Source organism: Acytostelium subglobosum (assembly GCF_000787575.1).
Source record: "Acytostelium subglobosum LB1 DNA, scaffold: scaffold30, whole genome shotgun sequence".
NCBI classification, from domain to species: Eukaryota; Evosea; class Eumycetozoa; order Acytosteliales; family Acytosteliaceae; genus Acytostelium; species Acytostelium subglobosum.
In genome coordinates this window covers 368,798-390,365 of record NW_012236503.1, presented here as the reverse complement: position 1 = coordinate 390,365, position 21,568 = coordinate 368,798, and the positions used below count along the sequence as shown (strand labels likewise).

The 21,568-nt window shown below is 46.8% G+C and overlaps 9 protein-coding genes across 9 annotated transcripts; 3 read left to right on the top strand and 6 right to left on the bottom strand.

The window, feature by feature from the left end:
• Positions 1–2,312: 2,312 nt before the first annotated feature.
• SAMD00019534_111430 (hypothetical protein) lies at positions 2,313–3,475 on the top strand (the record flags this gene model as incomplete). Its single annotated transcript, XM_012893796.1, has 3 exons — positions 2,313–2,834; positions 2,913–3,119; positions 3,182–3,475. 3 exons carry the CDS (start codon positions 2,313–2,315, stop codon positions 3,473–3,475), a joined length of 1,023 nt encoding a protein of 340 aa, XP_012749250.1.
• Positions 3,476–3,498: 23 nt separating this feature from the next.
• On the bottom strand, positions 3,499–7,178 carry SAMD00019534_111420 (hypothetical protein; the record flags this gene model as incomplete). Its single annotated transcript, XM_012893795.1, has 2 exons — positions 3,499–6,969; positions 7,053–7,178. 2 exons carry the CDS (start codon positions 7,176–7,178, stop codon positions 3,499–3,501), a joined length of 3,597 nt encoding a protein of 1,198 aa, XP_012749249.1.
• A 1,102-nt stretch (positions 7,179–8,280) lies between these two features.
• SAMD00019534_111410 (hypothetical protein) lies at positions 8,281–8,888 on the bottom strand (the record flags this gene model as incomplete). Its single annotated transcript, XM_012893794.1, has 2 exons — positions 8,281–8,313; positions 8,412–8,888. 2 exons carry the CDS (start codon positions 8,886–8,888, stop codon positions 8,281–8,283), a joined length of 510 nt encoding a protein of 169 aa, XP_012749248.1.
• Positions 8,889–8,954: 66 nt separating this feature from the next.
• Positions 8,955–9,355, bottom strand: SAMD00019534_111400 (hypothetical protein; the record flags this gene model as incomplete). The annotated part of the gene is made up of 2 exons (XM_012893793.1): positions 8,955–9,163; positions 9,232–9,355. 2 exons carry the CDS (start codon positions 9,353–9,355, stop codon positions 8,955–8,957), a joined length of 333 nt encoding a protein of 110 aa, XP_012749247.1.
• A 731-nt stretch (positions 9,356–10,086) lies between these two features.
• On the top strand, positions 10,087–10,470 carry SAMD00019534_111390 (hypothetical protein; the record flags this gene model as incomplete). The annotated part of the gene is made up of 2 exons (XM_012893792.1): positions 10,087–10,123; positions 10,247–10,470. The coding sequence occupies 2 exons, from the start codon at positions 10,087–10,089 to the stop codon at positions 10,468–10,470; spliced, it is 261 nt and encodes an 86-aa protein (XP_012749246.1).
• A 378-nt stretch (positions 10,471–10,848) lies between these two features.
• On the bottom strand, positions 10,849–13,012 carry SAMD00019534_111380 (hypothetical protein; the record flags this gene model as incomplete). Its single annotated transcript, XM_012893791.1, has 5 exons — positions 10,849–11,334; positions 11,412–11,830; positions 11,943–12,122; positions 12,184–12,584; positions 12,657–13,012. The coding sequence occupies 5 exons, from the start codon at positions 13,010–13,012 to the stop codon at positions 10,849–10,851; spliced, it is 1,842 nt and encodes a 613-aa protein (XP_012749245.1).
• An 858-nt stretch (positions 13,013–13,870) lies between these two features.
• SAMD00019534_111370 (hypothetical protein) lies at positions 13,871–16,173 on the bottom strand (the record flags this gene model as incomplete). The annotated part of the gene is made up of 2 exons (XM_012893790.1): positions 13,871–15,807; positions 15,918–16,173. 2 exons carry the CDS (start codon positions 16,171–16,173, stop codon positions 13,871–13,873), a joined length of 2,193 nt encoding a protein of 730 aa, XP_012749244.1.
• Positions 16,174–17,214: 1,041 nt separating this feature from the next.
• Positions 17,215–19,585, top strand: SAMD00019534_111360 (hypothetical protein; the record flags this gene model as incomplete). The annotated part of the gene is made up of 4 exons (XM_012893789.1): positions 17,215–17,654; positions 17,755–17,835; positions 17,914–18,825; positions 18,904–19,585. The coding sequence occupies 4 exons, from the start codon at positions 17,215–17,217 to the stop codon at positions 19,583–19,585; spliced, it is 2,115 nt and encodes a 704-aa protein (XP_012749243.1).
• A 181-nt stretch (positions 19,586–19,766) lies between these two features.
• On the bottom strand, positions 19,767–21,215 carry SAMD00019534_111350 (hypothetical protein; the record flags this gene model as incomplete). The annotated part of the gene is made up of 2 exons (XM_012893788.1): positions 19,767–20,144; positions 20,238–21,215. Coding segments are annotated over 2 exons (1,356 nt in total), but the record flags the coding sequence as incomplete, so codon positions are not given.
• Positions 21,216–21,568: the final 353 nt, after the last annotated feature.

Here is a 21,568-nt window from a genome sequence, read left to right as displayed (position 1 = left end):
ATAAAATTACACCGTATGCCCTTGCTCTGATGAAAGCATCACAGCTCTCTCTGATGATGTTCTCTCGTTGATGTAGTAGCTATCCAACAATGGGACGTTGTTGATCAACACAATAACACCGAGGTTTGTTGACTCTAGCTTTAGAAAGTAGTTGTTGGTGTTGTTGACCAAGATGATGGAGTAGATGAATCCAGACACAGGCGTTTTTTCGTTGGGCATAAATGATGTGAACTCGGGATAAAGTAGATTTGTGAGTGTCTGGCTTGTTCCATTTCCAACATTACATAGGTGTTGAAATATATTGTATAATGTTGGTTTGGGGATGATGCCAGAGTTCTTACAGGATATCATGCTCCAGCCCGGTTGGTTTGTTGTTACCCTTGATGGGATATCGGAGGTGGAGGTGGGAGATGAACTGTCATAGTCATGTAGAGGAGGAGGGAGAGTGCACAATAGAGATGAAGTGGTGTGCTGCTGCGTTGTAATTTTACAAAGGTCGTAGGTTCCATGATCTGAATGGACCATTGAGTTAATGCATTCTGTGTATACGCTTTGAACCGATGAGCAGTCAAAGAATAGTACTGTACTGTCGACAAACTTGATCTCAGTAGTGGTAGTAGTGGTGGTAGGAATTGGATCTTTGAGAGTTACAATTCCAGGTACTTTGAAAAATGTTGGCATTAGTTGAGTCCAAGTATATAGCAGAGCCATCTTGGATCGCTGTATTCCAGGTGAATGATGAGGATATGATCTGAACATCGCTATCAATTGAGTAAAGACCACCGCCTTGAATCGCTGTGTTATCCTCGAATGAAACGTCCTCAATGATTGCTGTTGCACCATTGATATATAGAGCGCCACCTTGAACAGAGGAGCACCTGGTGAATGTGACTCCACGAATATTGAATTCAACTGCTAGTCCAATAACTCTGATTCCATTACCAGCTCGTTGACAATCGATTATGGTATTACTATCTGCACTGTTGTGTTGGATTTGTTTGTTGGTTGTTAGTGTTATTATGGCATATTGATCATATATATATATATGCGCTACATACGTTATATCGATATTGAAATCAACTACGAGGGCTTTGTTGTMGATTCCTTGGTAAATACCACTTAGAAGATGTACATGGACTGTTGAGGAGGTGGTTGATGGAGAGGAGGAATAGTTTGAGCTTGACGTGGCCCTGGCAAACAAAAGAGCATCGTGCAGTGAAGGAAAAGGATCACGCGTGGTACCATGACAGTTGGTTGTACATTGTGAGGTTGGGTCGACATAAAGGATACTATCCCCATTCATTGTTTTGATGTTATCACCTGTATGGAAGGGTGAAGGGTAGAGTAACTTGTTTATGCCCAACATCACATAATTCAATATATATCTCAACATCGAGTTCTCTCAGTGCTCACCAACTTTAGAGATTCATACTTTGGACACCATCAGACGATAAGAAGTCTATCATGATCGCTGGCTGCTTGATTCCTTTTGCTGGAGCACAGGCGGCCATCAAAAGGGTACTCAAACATAACTCAACATCGAATGACCCTATCACAGTGGAGTTGTTTAAAGGCTTGGTCACCAATGAGATCGTTAAGTATGATGTTGTCTCTCAGGAGGTGCGGAAACAACTTCCAACCGAAAGGAGACAGGTATTGAACCAGTCTGTGTCACCAACTAAGGGATATCAAAATTCTCAGACTCCAAATGGCAAATCAGCTCCACAGGCTCCAACTGGCAGATCAACTCCCCAGACTCCAACAGTCAAATCAACTCCTCAGACTCCTACTGTCAAACCAACTCCACTGATCCAATCTTGCATTTCAACTACCCTCAACGCAACAAGCAAATCAACTCCACAGTCTCCAAGTGTCAAATCAACGCCCCAGACTCCAACAGGCAAATCAACCCAGATGTATATCGGCACACAATCAGTTAATATTTGCCACTCTTCTCCTGCACTGACCAAGCAGAGGAGGAAGTTGGGATCAGTTTAATAGACAAACTCTCACTTGAAGATGTCCCACAAACAAAACCAATCTAATCAATAAATATCCATATCAATCTGAGAATACAGGTTCGGGATATTGTAATACTCACTAATGCCTGTTGATTTGAATGGGTTATGACTACCACTTCCTGCTTCATCTTGGTAACCATTTCCAAACTATCTAAATTTTCATTCATTGAATGTGTTTGGTGGGTAAATTTTAATAGAAAGTGATTGATCAATCAAGACTCACTCATCTCACTCATTTGATTCCGACCCATTTATCTGTATCTATATCTGTATACATGCTTCGAGGAAATGATGAGCAACACAAGTAGTAGCACTGGAAGTCTGGCCGACTCATTACCAAATAGGTTGGGAGGATCAATGAGGGAGAGGTCAAGGAGTGATAAAGATTTATCAAGCTCATTGTCAAAGAATAATGGTGGCTTCCGTAGCTTTATGCAAAGGATATCACCTCGCAAGTCAACACTCAATGATCAAACATTCGTTCCACCTCCTCCTTCACAACTAGGTGGTACAGCGCCACCTTCAACGGATGAAGATGGACTCGATCAGAGTGTTCAGTTGCAGAAGATCATCATCAAGGATTTGGGTGAGATTGCAGATAAGAGTCAGTCGGAGCTCAGCATCATCAGAGGAGAGCTAGACAGTGCAAGATCACAAATCGAAAGCCAGCTATCAAGCATTCAACGTATTGAAGAGTTGCAAGATTCCTTGACTGCCGCCACAACAGAGTCCGCCAGACTACAGAAACAGAATGTCCTCTTAAAAGAGGAGAACGACCACCTAACAGACATAAACAGTGTCTTGGACGACAGAGTATGTAGACTAATCAATCATTCATTCATTCATTCATTCATTCAATCACTCACTCATTCAATCATCTCACACGATTAGGTTGAGGCACTATGTAAAGAGTTGAGTTATTACAAGGATACAAGTATTGCTACTATATTGTATAAGATCAAGAGTGGCATATCTCCATCTGGAATTGAATGTGTAAAGACTTTGGAAGACAAACAACAACTTCTTGCAGGTGCCACCATGCTCTATGTCCAAGAGTTCAATGACAATGTATTATTCAAGGTTGTAATCTACTTAAGAGTATGTTATCCAGTCCATTCCAGTCCATTCCAGTCCTCACTCATTCAATCATTCACTCATAGTCAACTCTTGGATGGAAGCTGTTCATCAATCAGTTACGTGGACAGTATGAGAGCTTGAAGTATTACATTAATTACTGCAAGATGACAAAGAACTATGACGAGTTGAAGAGGTTGTATAGGGAGATTAGGAATCCATTGGAAGAGGGATTGGCAATGGTGTCCCAGATGTGTGAAGAATCAGATCCAGACCTCCACAAGTACAACCTATACAACTGCACATTGTTCTTTGATCAGTATAGTCATCTATCATGGTACAAAGATGTACTGGATGAATACGCGAGGACCAGGCGATAAGGTATATACAACGTGCGGACCACTTAGGCAGATCCATCGACGTGATGGACTGCCATGTGACCCTTTATTTCAAACAACTTCTTGACGACGTTCTTGTAGTGCTCGGTGTCCAGGTTGGACAGGTCCTGCACGATTGATCGTATCATCAAGATGGACTTATCAATAAAAGTCTTTGTATAGTTACATATCTGTTGCGTTGCCGCCACTTGTGGACCAGCGCCAGGCGGTGTGGTTGGAGTGACAGTCTCAGTCTTGGTGGGCGAGGGCAGCATTGGTACATTGAGGTCCTTGATGAATGCCTCCAATGAGCTCTTGACTGTGTTCATCTGTTTGGCAATGGTCGACAACTGTATCTGTTGCTCACGCTCCACCCATGTACCATTAGTTAACTCGTCTCGCCTGTCGTCCAACATCTTGATGATCAGGAATGATGTCTCACGAATGAGGTCTTGATGATTGAGTGTAGATGTTGGTGTCAATGGCTGAACCAGTGTATCCCGCGACTCAACAGACAACATTGTCAGTGGGGACGACATTGGAGGAACACTTGGAGCCGGTACAGTAGACTTGACTGAATGATCGGCGACTGTGATGGAGGGTGGTGGCGCGCCGCCACTGCCACTGAGATGCTCATCAAAGATCATCTCAATCTGGTCTTGCTCCTCGAGCTGCTTGATGAGTGGGAGGATGGTGAATGGGAGGTAGCTTTTGGACATTTCAATGGTGCCGTTGACCAGCTTGATGGCCGCCTCCACATCGATCTGATTGTGGGCCGACTGCTGGATCTCCTGCGGCGTAAGCAACTTGTGCTTCATAAAGAACTCGTGCGTCTCGTACAGAAGGCCCTTGAGTGGCGGGCTCTTGCTCATCGTGCCACCCAAGAAGCAGAGGTAGTTGCTAGCATGGTTGACCACCATTGTGAACATGACCACCCAGCGCTTGAGTGTGCGTGGCACACGTTCGCCCAGCGCCAACGGCGTGAGCTTGGTCGTGGACGAGGGTATCTTGAAGGCGACGGCAGGTGGCGACATAAACTCATTCTGTTCAATCTCCGCCATTAGGTTGTCGAACGATCGAATCTTGAATGTATGAGTGACGAACTGCTCGAGCCAGTGGCAGCACTTGACGATTGTGTAGGTCATGCTCATGGCATGATACGCCGTCACGTCCATGTTGGTCGTCACGTCCAAGTAGCTCTGAATCATCTGAGTGTGGAAGTCCTCGATCGACTGCCGTATCGACTCTTGCAACAGCGATATCTGAAGCGACTCCTTGAATGGGCTGTCGCAGAGTATGTCGTTGGTGAGGTTTGATGCCGGGGTCGTGGCGGCAACCTTGGGCGTGAGCAATGGAGTGACATCATGTGATTGAGATTGTGGCGCAGTAGTGGTCGTGGTTGAGCGAGGCGTAGTGACAGTTACGATGGTTGTTGTTGGCGCTGTCACAGATGCCTCGTCAAAGCGTGGTGTGTGCGGGTGCGAGGAGTTGTAGCTGGGGGTGGACGAGATGATCATTGGGGACTTCTGAGGTGTATGCATTGGTGACGCGAATGCCTGGCCAGGTGTTGCCTCCCCATTGCTCGTCGTGCAACTCGTTGACGTGCGTCCGCCCCCGGAGCCATTGGACCCACTCGAGGATGAGGTCGAGTCATCATGTATGGGTTGATGCTGTTGTTGTTGTATCGAGGGTTTCTCAATGCCATCCTCAATGTCCAACACGGGGATGATCTCGAGCATGAGTTTGACCGAGGCAATCTCGGAGGAAACGCTTCCAAAGGTTACCTCTGGCGAGCTGCTTCTAATGAGTGATGGCGAGAATACCGTGGCCAGGTTGTCATAGTTCATCATTGTATGCTTGACATTTTCTGGCGTGGCGCACAGACGCATGATCTCCAACACATATGACAACACGCGTTGATTGAGTTGGGGCAGACGATGGAAGTGAGCCAACATGCTATCGGCGTCATCGTATGAGTTGACAAAGTCGCTATACATATTGAATGGGATCACTGGCTCGGGCAAGTCGCGTATCCACAGCTTGACCAATGATGACAGAGTGTGCACGTTGCCACATGCGTCCAACGCATCAAAGTTGCCTTCGTCCAACGTCTTCTTGGTCTCATCCACATGCGACATCTTTGAAGGCACACGGAAGATGCCCTCAGTTGTAAATGCTTCCATCCTAATCATATATCTCTTGAGTACCACCAGCACATAAGGTATGGTCAATGTTGGATGTGTGTCCTTCTGTTGCTCCATCAACTGAATGAGTGGGACACTAAACTGTGGCCGTCCATGTCCAGAGTGTTGTTGAGGAGTCTGGGGTTGTTTGCCATTGCTGGTACTCTTTGATTTACCTCCACCTCCCAGTCTCATCAGACCATACCTGGACTTCCTGTCCTTCTTGTCCTTGTCCTTGTCCTTCTCCTTGTCCTTGGACGACGACTTTGAGTTGGCCGAGTCTTGTGCCGACTTGATGGGGGTGATGGGCTCTTTGATTGGCTCGGCCACGATCATTGCAGCTGCCGTTGATGCAGAGTCATCGATGATGGTAGTGGTCGACCAGCTTGAGGGTTGGAGAATGGGCGACTTGGCAATGTTCTCGTCAGTGTTGGTGTTGGCCCCATCGACCGACCCTCCCTTGAGGTCGATCAACTCAAAGGGCGTAGGATTGGCCGCCATGTTGACCGATGACTTGATTCGTCGTATGTAGTTGCCAACCTCAGTGTCCGAGTTCAGTCCGACCAACTTATCGCGCAACGCCACCATCTCCAACTCGTAATGCGGCAGACTGATCATGTTGATGAACTTTAAGAAGTACTGCTTGAGCAAATGTGATCGATAGATCTCCAGTCGCGAGAAGTCCACGATGGCATGTGGCAGTGTCTGGCCGTAGAAGTGTGCCTGTATAGTGTTTGTCTCGCTGATATGCTCGCGATGCTCACGATTGATGCGGATGGCGTCCTGGCTCTGTTTGAGCATTCGTCTATTGATGCGTAGCGTGTCATTTGTGTTGGCGTTGGCGTTGACCGACATGCGTGAGGCGATGTGCTGGGTCGCGGGAGAGCTGGCAGCGGAGGCCGACTCCAAGTCCTTGGACGCCTTCTCCCACGTCTGCTGCGACTTCCGCAGCTTCTGCACGGCTTCGGTGTAGCCGCCATAGCTCTTGTTGATGTCGCAGATGATTGTCGAGCTACGCTTCTCCAATGCCGAGAGCAGTGTGTCGATCGATCCCACGACGGCGTCATTCAGATTGTTGCATAGTGTCTCGTGGTAGGCTGCCTCCCATGACGCTGTCTGTCTGATCTGTGCCCAGGCCTCCATCACCGTGGCACTTATACAACCTGATTGGACACTTGGCTCCACCTTTGCCAACTGTGTCAACTTCTTTGAGTACTCATCCTCGATCTGTGCACGCAACTTAAAGAACTTCCTTATATCCTTCAATGAGTTAATACCTCTCTCTGTTGCCTTGGCAATCTGTTCCAGGCCATCCTGTTGTTGTTGTCAGGGGGGGAGATCGATGGTCAGTGGGATAGTTCTAGGACTTGATCAATCAGTGCAATTCCAACACTTACCATTGATGCTATTGAGCTGACTACCATCTTTAACAAGTCATCATTATTGTTGGTATGATGATCATTTTGGGTAGAGGTTGGTGTCACTCCCATTGTTGTTGATGTTGTAGCAACTGCCGCTGACATGTTAATGTCACTTCAACCTGGAATGAATCAATAAATGATTGATTGATTGGAATGAATGAATGATACAACAATGTTGTTGACACTTCCTTGTAGATGTTTGATTGATTGATTGGATAAGATAGAGAGATAGAGTGATAGAATGATTGATTGAATAAATGAATGATAGCGGCAAGTGTTGGGAAGTGGTGAATGGAGTGACAGAGAATGAATGAATGAATGATAGATAGAGAGGTTGGAGTATTCCCTACCTCTTTGATGATGATGGATAGATATAAATGTGTTTGAGTGATTGGTTGGATGGCTGGATGATGGATGATGGATGATTGATTGATTGATTGATTGATTCCAAAACTGGTATACATGTTGTTGGCGCCAGGTACTCAAACAACGTAGTGTTGAGCTTAAAGTAATCATTAATGGACTGTCACATAACAGTGATGCATCCGATAGATGGGGTGTGTGTACTTATCACTACAATCCTTTCAGACACCCTCTCTCCCTCACTCGAGTATCATACTTTATTGGAGGAGAAGGAGATACTATCACCTTCACCCACTAAAGCCAGTCTGTCACCGATCAATCAAACACAACAACCACACACACCCACTCACACATTGTGATTGATCAGAGCAACTGTCAAACAAACAATAACAACAACAGTATCGATCTTAATTCAATGTCACACTCCTTCCTCTGACGCATATACATACATTCATACACATTTATATCTTTGATTATGTCCTGTAAACAATCATTCGACGTTGATATGCTGTATGAGTGTATGAATGATTGGAGCCATTGACATTTCCCCTCTCCTAGTCATCACTTCACTATATCTTATATTCTATTTGATGTTTGCTTAATTAAGATTAACAAGCAGTCGATCCGTGATGAGGAATGGGTTGGTGTACCCAAATAAATATAAATAAATACTAATAAATATTAATAAATATTAATAATAACAAATAGATAGAAGATGGTTTCAATACTAACATACACTCTCAAGCCCCTCACCAGTGCACTTTGGAATCCAACGCACATTGATTGATTCAGTGTTTGTTTATTGAGGTTGAGTGGGATGATATCTGAACTCCATTTGGAACTACGTGTCCAGATGGTGGTTTGATGGAGGTGACTTTATTGATGATCATGATGAATATAAAGGTGACCGCACACGCATTTCGTAGAGTCTCTTTTCTGAGGTTTGAAGTTGGCGCAATTCTTTTTGCATACCCAATCAAGAGGTCGACATGGCTTGGCAGGTGCAGGTGGTGGCTTGGCATGTGGCTTGGCTGGTGCTGGCAAGGGTGCTGGTTGATTGGCTGCTGGCTTGGCAGGTGCAGGTGGTGGCTTGGCTGGTGCTGGCAAGGGTGCTGGTTGATTTTCTGGTTCTGGCAAAGGCACGTATTGTTGTGGAGAAGGTACGGGTTGGTTGTAGAAATGGGATGGTGGAGTATGACCAAACATTTGCTCAAATGTCAGCGGAGATTGAGCAATTGGTGATGGTGGAAGGCGGCTTGTCTGAGGTACTGACCATTGGCCAAATATGCTGGCCGAGAGAAGAGCATGTTGGGGTTGCTGTTCCTGGAGTCTATAGTATTCAGCCTGTCTTTCTCTTTCAGCTTCCTCGTACTCCTCTTCGTCATATTCTCCATGCAGAGGGTCCAGATCTTCATCTCTGTGGTTATCCTCTCCTGGGTCCTCGACCATTCCTTTCCATTGAAATCAGTAAGTGTTGAATGGAGGTAAGCGGCACCCAACAACTTACCAAAATCATCAATTGATAGAGATTCTTGAGATCTTGTTGAGGATTGATAGGGAACTGCGGCCGGAAGGGTCGTCCTCTCCGGCCTGGGATAGTGAGGAATCTGTGCTGTCTTCTTCTAGGCGCTTTCTCTTCAAAGACTCAGCCCTGCATATTCTCCTAAGCTCACTGAGCTCTCTGTCGGTGAGACTCTCCGCATCTTTCGCAGAATTTGGCAAACCTGAACGAGAGATGAATACAACTTGGTTAGTAATCGTCTTTGACCGACTCACCCTCGTTTGTACTTACTCGCTTCAAAGTGCTTTTGGAGACCACCAAGCTTGATGAGATTGACCATTAGGAATGCGTCATCATCGGTTTTGAGGCTGCTCATTGCTTTCTGTTTGATGTCGTTGTCATAGGTTGATTCCATGATGAGCTTCATGGCTTGTTGTTTGGGGGTTTGTTTGTCCATGGATAATGTGAAGAGACAGATAATTAGACAAGTGTTGGACAATAATGATGTGATAATGAAGAGATAAATAAATATACAGATAGTGATAAGTTGTACAATAGAAATAAATCAAATAAAAATAAATAATAATAATTTAAATAAACTTGAACCTCGAATAAACATAAGAGATAAAATCTGACTACGACAAAGAAGAAGACATGAATGAGTATCGCGCGTATTACAACCAGCAGTTGAACACCGAACATGTTCATCCTTCTTCTTCCTCCATATCGATGATGATCCCAATATGATCTTAATATCAGATGTTTTAGTCGATGACATTGCATCTACAACTGTCTTAGTGTAAATGATTGATTGAATGAATGAATGGATGTGTGGCACACAATACTTTATTATTTCTTCTTGGAGGTTTTTGCTTGTTGGGTATCATCAAATTGATAATATGGAAGTATAGTGTATCGGTGTCGTTGGAGTTGACTGGTATCTTGCGCACCAGACATACCTCATCGTACTCATTCATTCGAATTTGGACTGAAAGTTGTCTGACAATCACAGGCGTGTTGCAGCATCGATTATCATGTGTTTCTTTGTTTTCAAAGAGTAGAACATTCATCAAACCCACATCACTCGTCTGTTTTGTCAACAAACAAATAAACAGATACATATACAGATACAGATAATCATCAAACATGTTCAAAGCAGCTGCTATAACATTATGTCGTGCTGGTAAGTGCAGATCTATATAGATCAATCAATCAATCAACAACATTCACTCACTCACTTACTCACTCACTTACTCAATCAATCAATTAATCAATCAAATCAAACGTCATTGTATACAACAAACAGGCAATAGAAAGGCTCCAGCAAAGTTCAACGCCAATCAATCGGCCAAGAAGCATTTTAAGAGTATGGAGACAGCCTCTAGACTAAAGGAGGAGAAGAGAATGCTGAAACAAGAGGAGGCTCTCATCCCAACTGATCCTCTCGTCATCCGTGCCTACAAAGAGTTACAAGAAGAAGGATTCTTTGAGAGGTCTGGCACTGTCAATCCATTCAAAGATCGTCTGTAGTGTACCTATGTACATCTATCCTCCATTCAATCATTCAATCATTCATTCAATCATTCACATGTGGACATACTCTCTCTGGCCACGACATACGTGCGGGCGATGTTAAAACAACATCGCCTGCACTTGGATAATCTCGTTGGCTCATTCTCATCATTATGAAGCATGGACAGCGACCTCAATCATTCTTAATTAAATGCACTCGAACAATCTCCCTCGACTCATCTCTTGCTCACTCGATCACTCACTCATTGGTTTGCTGGATGGCTTGGTATCTCCAAGTTGTTTGATTGGGAGGGCTTTATTGGAAGCTTCCATTCATACTTGTCGTAGTCCTCACGTCGTCATCTTCGTCGTCGAAGCATCTGGAACAGATCCAGTCTAGACCAGTGATATCACTTCCAATACCGTGCTCTTGAATTTGAACGATTGATCGTCGGTCAGTGCAGGATTGCCATAGGTGTCTGATGGCGCTGTGGTGCCATTGAGCTCGCTGTCTATACATAATGCGCGATCGCCCAGCTCGGACGCGCCAATCCACATGCTGAACGATGATAGATCCACTGATGGACACACCTTTAGGTACAGCTCGTTCTTGTTCGTTGCTCTATATACATGTGCATGAGGCTTCATGACAAAGACAAAGGTGTTGCTCGATCCAAAGCCAAACTTGGACTCCAACTCGTCGTCGGTGAAGCATCCAAACACATCGCCGTTAGTCGTCTTGATCAGTATCAGCATTGGATACTCGCCCTTCACTCGCTCCAGCATGTTCCTCAGACTCCTACCATCGCGGTTGGAGTTGTACACGACCTTTGGGTCGCAGATGCAGAATCTATGCGGCAGCCATGTCCAAACAATCTCATACTACATTGTCGTGCGGGTGCGTGATTGATTAGAATGATTGAATGATTGAATAATTGAATGAATGGGACTAGACTTACATCATCATTGTGAAGTATATCTGAGGGCGTTGTTATCTTGGGTCGGTAGTAGATGGGCATCTGGGGCTCGGCAATGTGAGTGAGCTTGGGCGTCTGCATCTCGTCGATGTTCTGCACCGTGTTGCGTTGTAGACGGATGCGGAACGCTCGGTTCATGAGCTTGTCCACATCGAACATCTGTAGATTGAGGTGTTTGAGCATCGAGCAGAACTGCTCGGCCGTCGTGGCCTTGCTCATCAACACGTTCTTGTGCAGTTTGAGCAGGCCGAGACCGACTCTATACAGGGCCTTATAGCCCTCGCACAGGAAACAATCAAACACGCGCAGCACCGTCTGGAATGGCAAGTGCGACACGAACATCCTCGAGAACCATTCCTCTGTGAACACCTTGCTACTTGTGATACCAAGTCCAATCATATCTGTTGTTGATGTTGTTGTTGAAGGGTGGGTGGTGGGAGTGTTAGCCAGGTGTGTCCGTCGCTGCGTTGTCCTGGCAATGGCGCAAATGCCAGTGAGAGGATGGATACAAACGTTTGTATAACTTGGGGACGGTCATTTCGAAGAGTGTATCAAAGGTTAGGGAGAAAGAGATGCAATCCCTGTTGGTGATGTTGAGATATCTAAACTTGATGTTGGTCTTTGATTGCTGTATCAGCAGGTTCAGCACTGTGTACGCTTCAACATCTGAAAGGAACAACAATAACATTTGTACTAGTGATTGATTGATTGATTAGCGAGTGTGATGAGTGATTGATTGATTGTCCATACATACATATATCTGGAATGGAGGGACAGTACTCGACCTCGGGACATCGTAGTGCGAGGACGGTTAGGATGCGCTTGACGTGGTCGATGCCTTGGTCGTTGAGGAAGTGATCGGATGGAGAGACGATGCCGCCAAATGATGGGATGTTGCGGAACTTCTTAGGCGCACCCTCGCCAGTGATCGCGCCAGAAACATACTCGTAGTCCAAGGACCGTTTGAAGTCCTCGTAGCCACTGATCAACTTCCATACACGTGTTCGCTTCGAATCCGGTATACCACGCCGAACAATATACTTTAGTTCCAACCTTGCAAGGTTCTGTGTCGCTGGCATCACCACATTCATCCACATCTTCTCCAAGTACTTGTTGCCCTCTACATCTCTCTCATAATACTCATCAATGTATCCACTGAGTTTGATTGATTGATTGAGTGAGTGAGTGAGTCAGATGATCATCACCATTGATCACATGATCACTTACGTTGGTACCTGTGGCTCTGCTTGTGTCTTGTATGATGCAAACATTGATGGTGAGAGCGAGGCGATGTTGTTGGATGTTGGCGTGAGAGGGTAGAGGAGTGATTGGGGATGTGGAACATCACCACCTATTGTAGCACGTCTCTCTCTTGTGATCCGTGTTGGTATTGCAATCTCTGAAGTCGCTGAATGTCTAAGTGTACCCTGATCGGTCAGTGCACCACCGATCACCAATGCTGGTGGCGGAACTATTCCACCTGATCCTCCTGACACACCTGATCCACCTGGTGTACCTGTTCCTCCACCTCCAACATCATTCTCATCCTTCTTCTCATTGCTCTTCTTAAAGAATGTGAACATCCTATCCTATGCTATATTATATGTACAACTATGTATGTATCTGTCTATCTGTTACTTTGTCTCTATTGATGATGATGATGTGATTGATTGATTGATTAGATTGATTAATTATTTGAATATAATATATATATTAATAAACACACAACAAGTAGTAGTAGAGTTATAACAACACAATGAATGAACAACAATAATAATAATAATAACACCACGACACCATTTGCAATCCAAACTGTACATCCAAGCTTAGCTTTGTTAGCTCACTGAGGTCACATCGACCCCTGATATTCACACTAAGTGTCAAACAACTTGACAGGTGTGGTTTGTGGTGATACTGAGATAGTGTTTGTTTGTTTGATCACACACGCACAAACTCACTTGGGGAAAGGGAATACCTGGGCCAGGACCTGTATCTTCTATCTCTACACCGTGTTTGTTTTGAAAATTCAAACAATATTTTGATGGGCCTTACATTGCCCCCTAAAGTGGCACACGACAGATGACCACCACTCTCGCACCTTTGGTATGAGGTTACTAGAACCAAAGTGATGATGTTTGATTGATAGAGTGGAGTGGATGGTTGTTTGTATGATCTCCGTCGTCCAAGCGAATGTAGGGTATGGTATGCATGGACATGTGTCACCACCATCAATGCATCATCATGTTTGCCAATGACTCTCAAGGTATTCCGCGAATACTTTGAAAATGGTGAATGTTGGTGATGGTGATTGATGGTGATGTGGCAACATGATCCAATGATGATCGACCGAACCATATTAACCAGGGATGATTGAATGATTGAATGAATGAATGATGGAAGGATGGATGGATGATTTGGCATTGACTTAAGCATTTATTCTTTTATGCCTCTGTGAACTGTGGTATGGCCTCGACGACAGCACGTACACCTTCACTCATGTCGTTGTGAGTGACGTAGATGGACTTGAGTGATGTGTTGCAATCCAGTGCTTTGATGATCTCCTGACTGCCTTGATCTTTGATGTGATTGCCACTCAAACCAAGGTGCGTCAGTGTGTTGTTGACTTTGAGTGCATTGGAGATGGCCTGTGCGCCAATGGGCCCGATGCGGTTCGAGTCCAGATTGAGCTCGCACAGGTTGGTGTTGTACTTGAGCGCGTCGCCCAGCGACTGGCCGCCAAACTCGCCGATCATGTTGGACATGAGCGAGATGACCTGGATCGGCGAGTTGTTGGCAATGACCTGCGCCAGCGCCACGGCGCCGGGGTCGCCGATGCGGTTCTTGTCGAGCAGCAGGTGCGACAGCTTGGACAGCGTGGACTTGCCCGGCATGAACTTGTCCATGTTTGGCGTCGACGACGTCAGCATGTTATGTCTGGCCAGTCTCCTGCTATTGTAGTTGGCCTGCTCCTTGACCAATGATCGCGATGATATCGACAAGTTGGACATCAGTTCGTCTGTGTCTTGTTTATCTTGATGTTGATTGACTGAGTTTGAATGGTTGTGTATATCTGAGTTTGTGTTGATGTTTGAGTTTGTGTTGGCGCCTCCTTTAAGTGCGCTCACGATTGATTGTGATATTGATCGACATGACTCGTTGCCGAGAAGGTTGGACGAGAGGTTGAGCTTGTATAATGTGGAGTTGGCGCCGAGCGACTCACCAATCAATCGTCCACCGTCGTCGCCAATCATGTTGCAGCTGAGGTCCAGCTCCTGAAGCGTTTTGTTCAGCGGCAGTGAGTAGGCGATGGCCTTGGCACCCTTGCGCTCTATCTGGTTGCCCGACAGGTCGAGACTGGCGAGAGACGAATTGACCTGCAGCGCCTTGCCAATGGCCTTGGCAGAGTCGCCCAGCTGGTTCCTCCTCAGACTCAGAGTCTTGATCGTGTGGTTACTCTTTAGCGACTCGCCAATGGCCATGCCAACGGTGTGGTCCAGCTGGTTCATGCTCAGGTCGAGGTGTTGTAGTGATTTGTTCGAGGCCAGGGATTGGACGAGTACCAGGCCGCCCTGTATGCCGATACGGGTCTGGCTGAGATTGAGCGAGGTCAATGTACTGTTGACTTGGAGCGCGCGGGCAAATCCTGCGCATGTGGCTGGACCGAGGTCGTTGCCCGACATGTCCAGATGACGCACGCTGCGGTCGGTCGCCAGGATGTTGACAAAGCCGACTCCACCGTCGTCCTGGAAGCAGTTGTTGCTGAGGATCAGACAGTCGATGTGTGAGTTGGTCGCCATGCCCTTGCCCAGTTCAATGACGCCGACGTTGGTGATGCGGTTCGTCGACAGGTTGAGCTCGCGCAGTGTCGATCCGCGCTCCATCAGCTCGGAGAGGGCGCGCATTGTGAGGTCGGCTATCGCGTTGTTGCTCAGGTCCAGCGAGCGCAGGCTGTCGTTGTCCTTGATGCCGTGCAGCAGGGTAACGCCGTCCGCGTCCGATATGTGGGAGTGGGTGAGGCACAGCGACGTCAGGTTGGGGTTCAGGCGGATGGTGCGGGCCGTGAGCATCGTGGCCTCTGATATCAGCTGGTTGTGACCAATGTTCAGGTGACGTATCGAGCAGGACTCTTTGGCCAACTGCAACAGCGCAGTGAGGTTGTCACCGTTGAGCTGTTTGCAGAACTGCAGCTTCAGGCTCTGTAGATTGGGCAGCAGTGGCAGCATGCTACCAATGAATGCCTCAATAGTGAAGTGTGCGCACTTTGACAAGTCCAGCTCGCCAACATATACTCCGAATCTCTTAAACACATTACATAACGTCTCATCATTCAATGTGCCTTTATATGTTTCGAATGCAAGTCTAATCAGTTTGCTAGACTCTGTTGTGTCGGGCGAGTTAAGTGATGGGAGGGGGGAGTTGGTCATTAGTTATGGGATCATTCCAACATATAATGATCGATCAATCATTCAATGATTCATTCAAACATACTGTTTATAATAGTGATGTCATTTGATATTATAGGTGTTCCAGTACATGTTGAATTACATGTGTTGCCATTGCCATTGCCAGTGTTAGTGCCAGTGAGTGTTTTGCTCTCCAACATTGACAACTGATGTTGCATTCGCAATAGGTCTGCCTTGCGACATCTCTTCTCCATGCGATCGACGTACTTTTGTAACAAGTTGATCAAAGTATTAAACACTTGTTTATCATCATCGTCGACAACAGAACTTGAGTTCTCCATCTCTATATATAACTATATAATTCTAATTCTAATTAACTAAACTAATATATATTATTATGTGTTTGTATGTTTGATTGATTGATTGATTGATTATTACAATGTAATGACTTTAATGTTATAATTATAATTGAGAATACAGATAAATAATACAGATAGGTACACAAACATACACAGATTGATTGATTGATAGGTAGACGTGTCAAATGTTTATGAAAGTGTTGTTGTTGACACTCTCAAGTTTGTTGTGAGCATCCACGCCATCTCTTTCTCTGTGTCACACACCCAACTAATCAAACACACACTCGTTTTTGATCAACAGCACACAAGTTTGTTGTGAGAGTGAGGGTAGATCGGAGCTCTGTCGACATTGATGACACTTTGATGTGAGTGCAAAAAGGGGAAACGTGGTGGAATCAGTTAAGTATTATTGGGGGTTTGAGTGGTGTGCGAATGGTGAAAGTGTCTTTGATGTTGATGTGCCACCCTCTAGAGCCCAGGTGCTCCTGTATTCTAATGGGAACGAAAGAGCAACCAACCCTTCTAAGTGGTCAGTCACTGTGAACAAATGAATCTTCCTTTGATTAAAAATAAAAAGAGTCAACTTTGCACCCTGGATACACCTTTTGCACCACCTATGCAAGTGTCTTTCCCCAGATGTGCACCATCATCATATACATCCTTTGATCAAAGAAGAATCACGATCAACATTGTACACAAGTGTCAATTATTGGGGTGAAAGAGAGTGCATTTCTCATCGACTTCGATCATTGTTCACCTGGTGATTGGTGATTGTTTGATTGATAGAATGATTGAAAGTGTGACCAGGTCATGGTTATTGTGATGAGTTAGTAAGTGAGTGATTGTATGATTGGGATGGTTCCATATGTTATGTGATTGATTGATTGATTATGATGAGATGACCAAAGTGAGTGGTGGCGCCAAAAACATGATCAAAGTTTCCAAGTTTATCTATCAGTGAACAACACTCGTCAACATAATCAATCAATCAATGAACCAACAACAACAACAACAACAACAACAATGAAATCATTCGCACTTCTCAATGACAAACCAGCAGCTGGCGATGTCCGTGAGGCATTGTGCTGCCCGACAATGGACCTTCTGGCACTGCTAACAATGTCTGGCGCGATAGTTGTACATCGTTTCCTGAATTGGCAACGTCTGCTTACAATTGGTGCATCGTCAGCAGTCGATGGCAATGATGATATTGCCACATCAATACAGTGGAGTCCGAATGGCAAGCGATTGGCAGTTGGATATGCCAGCGGACTGATCTCACTCGTCTCCATTGAGAATGGCAAAGAGATACATTACACACGCGCAGCACCAGTCTCGCCCGTCACCAAGATGTTCTGGGTGCAGTACAACCCATCCTCATCATCATCGTCACACTTTAGTCAATGCTTTGACGCGTCACCCTTCTTCCCAGCCTTTGCTCACTACATCCAAGACAAGGAAGAGTAGGTATCTCATGTGTGGAACTATCCCGATCACTTGATCACTCGATCAATCAATCAAACAAGAGTTGACAATGATACTAACACACGATCACCTCACCAGCGAGATGAAGCCATTCCCTCAAGACTTGGATGCCCTTGACGTGTTGATCGCCGTGTCAAAGAGTGGCGTCATCTCATTCCTGTATGTGTTTGTACATTCGCGAGCGAGTCGAGATTGAACTTGGCGCAAGACTAATGATCACCAACAATCAACCAACAGGGGGTTCGGCATGACGTTGATCGGCACACTGGACATCCAACAGATACTGTTGAACAAGTATGGCGCATCACACTTCTTGATCAAGTCGGCCAAGTCGGTGGATATACAAAACGTGGCAATGTCTCGCGACTTTGGTAGAGCGATGTTGACCGCCGAGACAGATAGCGGGCTCGCACTCATGTTGGACGTGGACACATCGATACTCTCGCGCAAAGCCAGTGAGATCTTTGACTTTGCCACCAAGTCTGTCACGGCTTCATGGCTCTTGGACACACTCTCATATCTGCTGACCCATGAGGTCGTGGACAAGTGGAGCGACACACACAGCCAGCTGGTGACCAAATGGTCGTCATTCGGTCGCACACTGCTCGACTTTGGCTACGACCAGACTCACACACTCGAGCAGCACCTCACAGACATGCTGATGATTGGCGTGCCCTCGGATGCACTGGCGCAATACCTGGCGAACGGCATCAATGTCAAGAGTCTGCGGTCGTCGCTTCGCACGCTGGACGGCCTGCGTGACACGCTCATTGGGCGCATCCTGGCGGCCTTCACACATCTGATGCACACATTAGCCGCGCTGCGGTCTCTGTCGCTGTGGCAGGAGCGCTTTGGGGACATGCTCAACGCTGACAAGTATGAGCGATTGCTGAGGCAGAGTGGCGCGTTTGGCGTGCGACTCGAGAGTCTGGACCGCGTCTTTGGCGGGGTCTCAGCGCAATACTCGTCATTCTTCACATGGCTACTCAAGATCCAAGATCAGATCAACGACACGCCCAGTCAGCAACCATCATCATCGCTTCAAAATGATGAGCGCGCCATTCTCGAGTTGCTCCACGGGGGGCTCAACCAAGACCCTCTGTCGGTGGCGTCGAGCCCTAGTCATTGTGATACCCATTCCATTCTAATGTTTGATGACTCGTCGACGAACACTCAATCATCATGTAATATATTGGATCACTTCAACTTGATTGCCAATCAAACTAGGCAACTGTTGGACTTGGCCAGCGACAACACAATTGTGTCACAGTTTAAGATCAATGCCGTCACGCCACTGGGATTGTTCGATCGCAAGCAACTACTGCAACTGGAGCAAGAGCAAGGACAGGGCAGCGCGCAACGCTTTTGTTCGGCATTCACATCAGAGAGCCATAACAAGTTTGTTGTGGCCTTTCTCCTGCCAGGGTCGAGCAAGCTATTCGTCGGAATCAAAGAACGCGCTGATTGGCGCTTTGGCTGCGTGCAGCTTGGTGAGCGCGACCGGCTGGACGACATGGTCTTCTACGACAACACATTGCTGGCCGTACTGTCGATACCCGAGGAGGTCACCCCACAGGGTGCCAAGCCCAAGGAGTCATCATGCCTCAAACAATACTCCTACACCGAGCTGGACTTCATGCAGCTTGGTGTGGCCATCCCGCCATCCACTGTGATGATAGACCTCCTCGATGGATTCTTCTTCCAGGAGGAGACACAAGGTGACAAGAGTCGCCTACTCACCCCTGACGCGCCAACCAGGTGCTCAGCCAAACGACTCTGGCTGTCAATCGAGAGAAATGTCGCGTGTATCGCGATGGGAAGTCGCAGGACCATGGTGTTCGACCTGGTCGAGGACGAAGAAGAGGAAGGTGACGACCAAGACAATGACGACCAAGCGATCGAGGAATAAACGATGGCCATCCATCTTCTTTCGAATGATTGTTATACATGTATACATGCTGTGTATTGATTGATTGGTTAAGTCTATATTGTACAGAGGACGATGTGTCCATTCGATTGAGCGAGAGTAAATGAGTTAGTGATCGCGCGGATGGACTGAGTGCCACCAGCTCGCCAGAGTGTGTGGTGGATTAGTCCCAATCAGAATCGTCATCAGAGTCATCATCATCTTCAGAGTCACTTGGAGCCCATGCAATTCTTCTGGCAAGGATGTCGGCAACGTTGACGGCCTCAGTCCTCACAGCCTCCGTCTTCTCGGGCACCTTCCTCTCCTCGGCAGGCTTCAAGTTCATACCGGCTACAATGGCCGATAACAGGTCGGACCTGGTATCAGGCTTGGCCTTTGTGGTCTCGGTGTGACGCAGTGATGATCCGCCAGCCTCCAGTGCAGAGGCCAGGTTGCTGGCCATGGGTGGAGGGGGAGGTGGAGCGGGTCCGGGAGGAGGAGGAGGAGGTGGTGCGGCCGGCGCCGCGTTGGCCGGTCTGTAGATGTTTGATCCAGAGGGAGGCGGGGCGGCAGGGTTCATGGCGGGTGGCGGGTGGTTATACACCATGGAGACGGGGCGCGACTGGGGCAGAGGTGGCGCCCGCGACACATTGATGGGAGGTGGCGCGGTGAAGTTGCCCGAGATGGGCGGGGGAGGTGGCGGCATCGACAGGTTGCTGGGCTGGTTGAATGATTGATGCTGTGGCATGCCTTGTGCCTGCATGTTTGGTGGAGGTGGCACCGAGCTGTTGCTGTTATTGATCGGTGATGGCTTATACACGGCTGGTTGCTGCGGTTGATATGGCATCGCAGGGTTGTAATGCACCTGTTGTTGTTGCTGTTGTTGCTGCTGCTGTTGCTGCTGAGGCTGGGGGATGGCAATTGGAGCCTGATGAGTGGTCGGCGCATCGACTGCGATGAGTATCTTCTCTCCAGTGACTGGGTCGTAGCGCACCTTGTGCACGCGCTTCACCTTCTTGACCTCGGTGGTGTCGACCTTCTCGCCCTTCTTCTTCAAACGCGCCTCCCTGCGCTCACGACGTCGCTGACGCGCCTCCTCATTCTGCTTCTTCATCTCGGCCACCCACTCATCGATGAAGAACTTGGGGTTGGTGTACAGCTTCAGCGCGCTAGCGCCATCGTCCATGAACGGATCCAGCTGCGCCAGGTTGGGTGGCGGCCGACACACCTCCTGGTAGATCACCGTCAGGGTCTCGGGCATCGACACCGTGGTGAACAGCTGATGTCGCTCGGCGTTCTCGGCGTGGTACTCTGCACGCGCCTTGCTGTTCATCGTCTCGATGGGAGTGCGCTGGTGGTAGGACTCGACCTGTGGCACCATCTGGGTGAGCGGCGCCAGCCGCACGTTCAATCGATTGAGTCGCGTGGTGATCTGCGTGGTCTCGGTGGCCAGTGCCGTGAAGATACTATTGGCATGCTCGGCCAGCACCATCAACTGATTGATCACACCAACCGTTGTATTATGCAACACTGCATCCACTATGTGCTCCTTTGATGTTACACCATCCAATACAGGTCTATTATTATCGATTACCGATGGTAAGTATCTTGTTATCAATACCATGGTTGTATGTTGTTATAGTTGTTGTTGTTGTTGTTGTTGTTCGTCGTCGTGGTCAACTTTGTCGCGATGTTATATTATATATTTAATAAATATTGTGATTGATTGATTGAGTGCACTAACTAATGATGATGTTTCGTTGTTGCTGTTCACAACTTATAAATACTATATATATAATATATATTACAACTTATACAATACACATAATAATGTTAAATGAAGAGAATGAACATGATTGTGATGATGTTGTTGCCCACACAACTCTCAATGATCATGAGATCACACCCACACCCCACAATCACACTCACAACCATCCACTACTTTCCAAGTTTGTCCAATCAATCAATCCACATGTTGACTCAAGT